This window comes from Centroberyx gerrardi, chromosome 6, assembly GCF_048128805.1.
Source record: "Centroberyx gerrardi isolate f3 chromosome 6, fCenGer3.hap1.cur.20231027, whole genome shotgun sequence".
NCBI classification, from domain to species: Eukaryota; Metazoa; Chordata; class Actinopteri; order Beryciformes; family Berycidae; genus Centroberyx; species Centroberyx gerrardi.
Genome location: NC_136002.1, coordinates 15,751,082 through 15,760,420, shown reverse-complemented (window position 1 = coordinate 15,760,420; position 9,339 = coordinate 15,751,082). Strand labels below are relative to the sequence as shown.

General features: G+C 42.9%; 1 protein-coding gene across 2 annotated transcripts in view; it reads left to right on the top strand.

The window, feature by feature from the left end:
• The first annotated feature begins 361 nt into the window (after positions 1–361).
• The window catches only part of pdgfd (platelet derived growth factor d), a 48,743-nt gene continuing 39,765 nt past the window's right edge, over positions 362–9,339 (top strand). For both annotated transcript variants that reach the window (XM_071925828.2, XM_071925821.2), the window contains exon 1: positions 362–636. In XM_071925828.2, coding sequence (XP_071781929.2) covers positions 522–636 — 115 coding nt within the window. In that variant the 5' untranslated portion in view covers positions 362–521. The remainder of the gene's footprint in view (positions 637–9,339) is intronic.

Sequence of the window (9,339 nt, the reverse complement as noted above, 5' to 3'; positions counted from 1 at the left end):
GCGCGCACCGCTCTCGTGTCGGTCGGTGAAGTTTGACGCGCCGAGGTCCATACTGTAGAGGCGTCAGATAGAAACTAGTAAGTAAACTATGCGGAATATTTCTCTGTGACTGAACAGAATTTATTTGCTCCAAAGCGATAAGAAGTTTGGCGCCCATAAGCTCATGTCTGGCCGTGAACGGAGCTATATTATCACCCACCTGCATTGTGTTGTTTCGGAGTTGGGCTCTCGGTATCTTTGGGCGCTTAGAGGAAGCCTAATATTTGGATATTTGGGCACTTTGGCACAAGACGGGATATTGTGCGCATCAAGTTTTGCAGAGGAGCCAACAAGTGGCTCCGAGTTGCACGTAGCAGAGAGACAAGATGAAAGTTGGTGAATAGTAAGAGATTCTTCACCAACTTTCTTGGAAATATAAGAAATCTCATTTTTGGGAAGCGACAGCAGCATAGTCAGCAGGAGCGGGCGTTTAATACGTTTTTTTCAGAGATACCTGGGCAGTGTTGGAGTTTCTTGTCGGGATGACCGGACCGGTGCTTTTCCAGATGTGGATGGTCTTTATACTGGGGGCTTTGACCGGGGTCGCAAGGTCCCAGGTAGCCACCGCCAAAGTCATGAGGGGCAACAGACGAGATGGTGAGATGTCCTTATACTTAAATTCCTGTTGTTGTTGTTGTGCTTGTTTTGTTTTCTATGAAACACATCGATACGCATCAGATGTGTTGCATTTTGTAGCTTGTGTGCCCTAAAGCTAAAATCACTATAATATTGTAAGTGTAAGACTGCAAGGGGGTCTGTGGTACTCAACAGTGAATTTATAATGAGCATATTGTCCCATATAGATTATTGGTATTACTGTACGATTTTCTGTCGCATAATTTTCTGGCATCTTGTAGCTGCATGATATTTTAAAGTTTAGATGAGATATTTACAAAGCATCTTTCTTAAATTTGTTATAGGATAACTACACTTATGTTTATTGAGACTAACAATTAGCATGATATATTCAAATGAGTAAGAGGCAATACCGTTCTCGCAATGAATGTAATACTACTAATAACATCATTGTAGCCTGCGGTATCACTTTAAATGGACCCATGAAGTGTTTGTAAGTGGTGACAAATGACTAACATGGCTTGTCCTTCTGGACGACCTGTTGACACCACTGTTGACATGAGTTACAATGTTTCTGCTGAGAGAGAGAGAGAGAGAGAGAGAGAGAGGGAGAGAGGGAGAGATGGGGCTGAAATAGGCAGGGAAGGAAAAGAGTGGAAAGACATTGGTAAAAGGAGGATAAAAGTGAAGTGATGGGTAGATAGAGTGAAAGAAGCTGTGGAGAGGAGTAAGTCTGTAGGATGACAAGCTGAGCTGTTCCTCCAGTGATACACATTGTAGAAGACCCTGATCATGCATCTATCTTGTATCTAACCCTCATTTGTACTGCGGCAGCAACTGCTGCATCCTTTTTTCTCAAATGTTGAAAATTGAATAGACATTGCTTGTATCTCTCAATCAACTGGGTGCTTGTGTCCGGCGGGCCTGCCTGCATGCAGCAGTCATGCCCTGCTGCATGCAGTTAAGAGTGGGACTTGTATGAATGCTACAGTACATTCCTCCTTCATTTAAGCTACAGTCTTCAGACTCCCTAAGTCTGTGGCCTATCTAACTTCCTGCAGGTGTGCCGTGCTTACTTTTCGCTTGGCCCTGAGGCTAAAGTCACGGTGCTACCTTTGATTACACATACATCTACACACACACACACACGCATACACACGCACACACACACATGCACACACACACGCACACACACAGCTGCAGGGTTGCTTTTGGCAGGGAAACATGAAAATACCACTGTATTAGGTTCTACCCTGGACGACTACCCCAGAGGCCTGCTTCACCTCACACTCCCCTGTGTGTGTGTGTGTGTGTGTGTGTGTGTGTGTGTGCGTGCGTGCGTGTTCAGAACAAAAGAATAGCATGATCAAAAATTTGTAGGTTAGGTCTGACTATCCACACATTTCAGTGTTTTTTGTGCGCAGCAGGTGGAAAGAAATTAACACTTTTTAGCATTTGGCCTTTGTCAGCATTTGTTTCTGACTTCTGCTGTGCATCAAAGAGCACTGAAACTCATTTTTCTTGCTGTTGAATGAAAATCATGTATCTTCAAAAGGATATTAAAAGCCTTATGTTCAGATTATCAACCATGCATTTTTTTTTATTATTTCCAGTGCCTTCGGGTCATGAAAGTTACTCAGTATAAAATGGCAATGGAAAGTTTTAATTCAGGAAAACAAGACGTTTGTCATGAGTAAGCAGGGTTTGATGAGTGTAGATGGACATTACTTTTGTGTGTATATGTGTGTGTGCGCATGTGTGTGTGTGTGTGTGTGTGTGTGAGTGTGTGTGTGTGGGGGTGTAGTGTTGGTTAACAGTTAACGACAGGGTCAAAGGACTGATTTAAATGCTGTGATGACTGTGACTGCATAAGAGCATAATGTGTGTGTCTATTGCAGTTTCTTCATTTAATTTCATCACATTCTGACACTCTGACTCTGTAAGGTTCACTGGGGCTTCATCATAATACTGTAAGCTCAGCACTACTGAATCCTTATGTGGGCCTGTAGGGTGTAACGGGTATTTGTATTGAACTCAACAGTCCTTAATGGTGATTTGGTTAGTATGCTCAGTATGGCCGCCATAGAAGCTTTGAGGATGTTGTCACTGAAAGGTTGGCTTTGTGCATGAAACCCAGGAAAAGGTCTGAATTAGTTATTATTAATTTCTGAGCAAGTTGCTTTCAACATTTCTGTCTTCTGAGTCTCAGGCACTCTCCATAAATGAAACAATGCGTATTTCATGGCAAACATGTCAAAATTCTGCGGTATCCAGCTTAGACATGAACATTACCATGATACATTGGGAATGGTTGTCCCATTCAAATGTTTTTCTTTCCTGCTTTGCATGCAACAACAAAGTGAGTGGTGTTCCAGTCACAGAAAAATTGGGTCGCCTTTGTAGGAAGTCCAGGTTGGAGGCTTGGTGGACAAACACCCAGCTGTCAGACTGATGAGCAGTATAAGAAGGTCAGCATTAGAATCAGTGTGTCATAACACAATGGAGTGCTTAATAATCGCTCTATCACAGGAACATTTCAAGTGTGAGATGGCATGACATTTTTTGAACATTGTCATTCGGTGTGAGAGGGGCAGCAACGCAATCAAAGCTCTCCTGAAACCATTGTCAAGCCATCTTTGAGTTCTGATAATATCAAACCAGATTGACTTGATCATAGGGAAATCTGCAAGATCTTTTACACTGTGGTACAAAGGCTTGATCAGGCACTGTGATAGCTAGAGATAAAGACACACTGGTTGTTAGATGTGAGATGCTGCGTTTTTTTAGCGGTTCTCTAATGTACAACTGTCTTAAAACACTATGGCAAGAGGTTTTCTTTAAATGTGTGTGTGTGTGTGTGTGTGTGTGCGTGTGTGTGTGGTGTGTTTATGTGTGCGTGTGTGCCTGTGTTTGTGTATTTTGCAGTCGGCTTATGTGGAATATGAGAGCTTAGCTCTGTTATTTGATTGATTGGTGATGATTAGGTGTGTGTCCTTCAATGTGCAGTGGTGAACCTCAAGCTGATATGCCTACATGGCTTTGAGTTTTTCATTTACCACAGTGAATGTGTCCGTGTGTGTACCCTTGTGCATTTGTGTGTGTGTGTGTGTGTGTGTGTGTGTGTGTGTGAGTTCTGACAGAATGTCTTACCTCACTTCGAGGAATTCCCCCCAAGGTTTCTCTCCTGTGTTTGTTCAGCGTTTTGTTCGTGCTTCACTCCTGCCATTGAAGTGTGAGTCTGTGTGAGCATTAAAGAGAGAGAGAGAGGGAGAGAGAGAGAGAGAGAGAGAGAAAGAGAGAGAGAGAGAGAGGGAGAGAGAGAGGGAGGGACAAATGAAAAAAGGGAGACAGAGTGTATTTGTAGAAAAGGAAACACACACGTACACATGTAAACACGCAGGCCAAAGTAAACACTATTTGGCCTTTCTGTTCTGAACAACTCCATCATCTCTGCTGAAAACACCAGATGACCCAGATAGGTTAAAACATCTTACCACACACACACACTGATACACACATACACACATGCAAGCAGCACTCATTTGCATGCAGGCACATACATGTGAATGCAGACACAAACACACACACATAGACACACATAAACAAATACGGAAACACAGACACACCCACACAGAGACATAGACATATTGTAGACACACACACACACACACACACATACACACACACACACACAGGTCAGAGAAGGTGTTGCACAACTGTGTCTGGGTAGCTTTTAGTGCATTGTTATCTTTTTCCACCCTGTTGACTTTAAGATTAACTCAAGTTATGCAATCAAATTACTTACACACATTTTATGTTCATGTGCACGGAACTGCGCACACACACACTCACACACACACACGCACGCTTGCTGTAGATTTTCGAAAGTATTACACTTAAGCTACTTTAACCGTACCAAATTGTAATGTTATAAAGAAATGGCAATGATGCTTGTAGAGAATGGCCGTCCTTGTAGTCAATGCCACGCTTTACCCTTTGAGTTTCACAGGGACTAGAAGCCCTAACCTTGGCATACACATACAGTGTTTGTGCCATGTAATCGCCATTGAGCCAGGGAGTGGAATTCACCCTGGCAGTGTTCATGCCTTGTTACACTCACTGTGCTGAACAGAGACTAGAACCCGAACCCTGGGCAGTGACAGGACCACAGTACCTTTTTATAGAGAACCCCTCGCATATCTTTTCAATTTCTCCTCTTTTTTCTTCCCATAGTTCTTTCCTTATCTGTTGCCTTCCTCTCTCAGTGCTGTCTTATCTGTCTATGCCCCGCTACATATCACTCCATCTCTCCAGATCCTCCTCTTTCAATCTCTCTCTTTCTCATTTCTATCTTTATCTCCCCATCTTTCCCCATCTGTTTCAGCTCTTTTTAATCAAAGCTACTTCGCCCTGGTGGCTCTCTGAGCAAATATAATGTGGCAAAGAGTGTCGCAAAGATACGCGCACAGATGTACACACACAAACTCCAGCACATGCACAAGGACAATATATATGTTGTCAATCTTTCTGAGTGTGCAAACCTTTTACCATCATTTTGTATGTCTGTCCATTCTGGACACATTCTTTGTGACCCACATTCACGTCTATGCAAAGAAATTATGAATGCATTAAATTAAATGCATTAAATGCATAGGCACAGGAAATAAGAACCAGTTACACAGACATACACAAATACACACACACAGGTGCAGCCAAGTAAGCACACATGCATGCATGCTCTCACACAGGCATGCAGACTTGAACTAGGCGTTGGTGATATCAGTGAGAGTGTGATGTCATGGTCCTTGACTGTGTCTGAGAACGCAGGTTGGCCTTGTCTTTCAGCACACACACATACACACACACGTATGACACACACATACACACTCACTCACGCACATGCAAACATATGCAGACATACTTGAGCATCCAAGCATACAATTTGCAGCATAAGAGCAATAATTACTTTTCAAAATGGAGAAATTTATTTTTGCCCTGGGCTTCGATGCTCATGTAAACATAGTTGTCCTCTTGGCATGTGGGGAACCACCTGAGTCAGCCCCGCCACCCATTTCTGTTTCCAAACCATTTTTTAAGCAACCATTCAATCTTGTACAATATCCCATCAAACCCCAGTGAATTGTGGCTATGATGAATTGATCTAAGACATAATATTACATACATAATGGATACATAATGGGTTCCAAATGTTTGCGTGTCACCATATAAAATGTAGAGGTGATGGAGGGGAGGAGTGTCACTTAAGTTTTTGGAATTCATGAGTCACACATAGGACACCCTATGTAGAACAACTCCCTGCCCACCCACCCACCCACACACACACACACACACACACACACATATATAAACACAATTACAGGATCTCCCTTCCCAGGGAATCCCCCATTACACATGTTCCAAACACTTGTCATCTCAGACACACACACACACATACACACACAGACAGGTTGCGTGCAAAAATTGTATGAGCCAAAGCTCCCCCACCCCTAGACATTTGGCAGACAGTCTTTTCCTCCCCTACACAGAGACAATAGGGTGGTGACCACTTGGACAGTGTTACAGGAGAGGAGTGTGTGTGCGTGTGTCAATGTGTGTGTGTGTTTTTGCATGCATGAATGTGTATGGCTGTGTGTTTTTGCCAGTTAATTTTGAGTCATGGAACAGTGGATAAAGAAGAAAGTGACAAGAGAGAGAGAGAAGGGAGGGAGATGATGCCTTGGCAATGCTGTGGAGGCAGGTGTAGGGTTAGTATATGTGATGATGCGTTTCAGGCTAGCACAGATTTTAGGGGGAGGAGTAGGGGGGAGCAGTGGAGAGGTGAGAGCTTAGAAGGGAGCTTAGAAGAGTTAGAGGACAGGAGATGAGGGCAGGGAAGGGGAGAGGAGGAAAAAGGTGTGCAGAGAGAGATATGCCAAGTTAAAAGACCTGTCCCGGCACTTTTCTGCCCCGTCAGCTTAGAGAGAGACAGATAGACAGACGGACAGACGGCCAAATGGACAGAGCGTAAGAGAGGAGATTGAAGAAGAGAGGGACTGATAGAGGACAGGAGGGAAGAGAGAGAAGGGGGATAAGATATATGGAGTGGAGAAAGGAAGAGTAGGACAGATAGAGTATAGAGTATTATACAGTGATAGATTATCTGACCACAGTGTCTGATCCAAAATTAAGAAAAACCATGGCTATGTGCAGACTCAGCGAACATAGCTTGTCCATTGAGAAAGGCCACAGACAGGCTGTGTTCATTCTGCACACTGAATGAGGTGGAAACAGAATTAACCTTGCTCACCTCATGCCCCAAATGCAACTGTTTAAGAGAACATTTCTCCCCAAAGATTATCCAAATGCACTGAATGTACAAAACTTACCTCCTTTCATGAAAAACACTGATGAGGTGAATCCAGGTAAAAGCCATTATCGCTTATCGTTTCCCTTATTAAATCTATACCAATCACAGAGGAGGAGATGGAGATAAAGAGAAGCAGACGAGTTAGAGAAGGATTTTTAAGGTTTGAGACAATTGAGATGTGGATTGTCAAGAAGACGTCCCTATTATTTTGTAATCAAGAATCTGAAAGCCAAACCACAACCCAAAAATTACTATACCTCCTTGGTGAAATGCCCAAAATGTGGTAGAATAGCAGCAAAATTCACAACATTCACAATTTGCCAAAACCAAGTGGAGATTAAGATTGATTCAGTTGCTAACTCTTTCAGTCACTTGTTAATTCAACATCACTGCGAGTTGTGCAGAATCATTTTGCATTAATTTCTGTTCATATCTGTCTGTCTTATCTATTTCTATCTATATCTCCTTTGGCTATGTTAACACAATTTACTGTGCCAATAAAGTACCTTTTAAATTGAATTGGATTGAATTGAGTGGGGGACAAATAGAGGAGAATGAGAGAGGGGGCTAAGGAGAGAGAGAGAGAGAGAGAGAGAGAGAGAGAGAGAGAGAGAGAGAGAGAGAGAGAGAGAGAGAGAGAGAGAGAGAGAGAGAGAGAGAGAGAGAGAGAGAGAGAGAGAGAGAGGAGAAGTCCTTGTAGAGTTCAGCTGGTCTTGGAGCCCAGCCATCTGACTGACACAGTGGACACAGATAACAGAAGAGCAGGGAAGGGAGGTGGAGAGGGAAAAAGAGGTGGAGGGCAGATGGAGAGAGACAGAGGATAGGAACGGTGCGAGGAGCGAAAAGGGGAAAAGGGGTTAGGCCAGAAGATGAAAGAGGAAATGAGGGAGATAGAGAGTGGGAGAGGGAGAATAAAGAAGGGCAAGAAGGAAATGAGAGTTTGGGGAAAAGATGGAGAAGAGGAAGAGAGAGGCGGAGACGGAGAGGAAGAATAAGCTGGGAAAAGAGAGGTAGGGGAATTAAGGGAGTGGAGTGGGAGGGAGAGAGGGAGGGAGAATGAGCAAGAGGAAGGTAGAATTGAAGGGGAGATGGGGGGTAGAGTGTAGAGGAAGAACAGGAGGAGGGAAAGAGAGAGATGGTGACGTCCCCTGATATGAAAGCTTGACAAAAAATACAGCTGACAAGCAGGTTCAGGCATAGAGAAAGAAACCGTGAGGTGAGGGAGAGAGAGAAGAGAGGGGGATGAAAAGAGAAGAGACACGAGCTATGACAGAGACAGCGAGAGATATGAAAAGAGACAGAGCAGAGGTGTGAGAAGAGTGATACAGAGTGCATGCCAGAAAGAGAGAGAGAGAGAGAGGGGCGGGGGGGGTGCTGAATAAGCAGTGAAAGAGCAAGAGATTGAGGGATTAGAGGAGACTAGAAAGAAAGGAGAAGAAGTTTAGAGAGAGGGAGGGATAGGAGGCACCCCAAAAGAGAGAGAAACACTGATGAATGAGAATGAGGGATGATAAGGAGAGAAGAGAGAGCGGGTGAGTGTAAACAAAGAGAGAGAGAGAAGTTTAAAGAGGATGTAAGTTGGCGGGGCAGTGAGCTTGTCCCTCAGCTCGCTCTCTGTCTCAGTCCTTGACACAAATAAAGCTGACGTGACTCAACATTAAATGCAGGAGAAAGCTGCTGAACTGTTTGTGTGAGCATATTGGAGACAGAGAGATACAGTCAAATTGTCAGTGTTAATTTAACTCTGAGTTAAATTAACTCTAACAATGTGACTGTAAACTAAAACTAGCAGAGTGCTAGTTACAAGCTTGCCATGTGGGAGCATATGGGTGAATAATGCAAAGTTGTTGTTCATTAGCTGTGTTGTTAACTGTTTTTTAAAATAATTTGTTGTCATGCTTAAAAGGTATGACAGATTTATTTCAAGTAAAAGGAAACCTTAATTTGATTGGAGTCTTTCCAAGTAACAAATTAGTTGGCCAACGATATTAAATTACACAGATGAAGTAGAGGTAAAAAAGTCTTTTATGGGCCTTGACACTATAAATTGGAAGTAGTCCATCATCAAAGTTACTGATATCTATATGTGAGATCCATAAAGTGATAGTGATTAAATTGATTAAGTGATTAAAACACATGACGCTGTTAACAAGAAAAGATAAATTCAGGAAAACTGCAGTACAATGGCGACGTAATAGTGGACAAATTAAAGGCATATTCCAACATGTCAAATAAGTTCAATACAGTGTTGCTTGTTTGCAAATGAGTGTTACCTCAATAAACATGCAATTCAAACTTATGCCAACTGTAGGTTGAAACCACATCACTTCCTTCACCAACATTCATCTTCTACATCA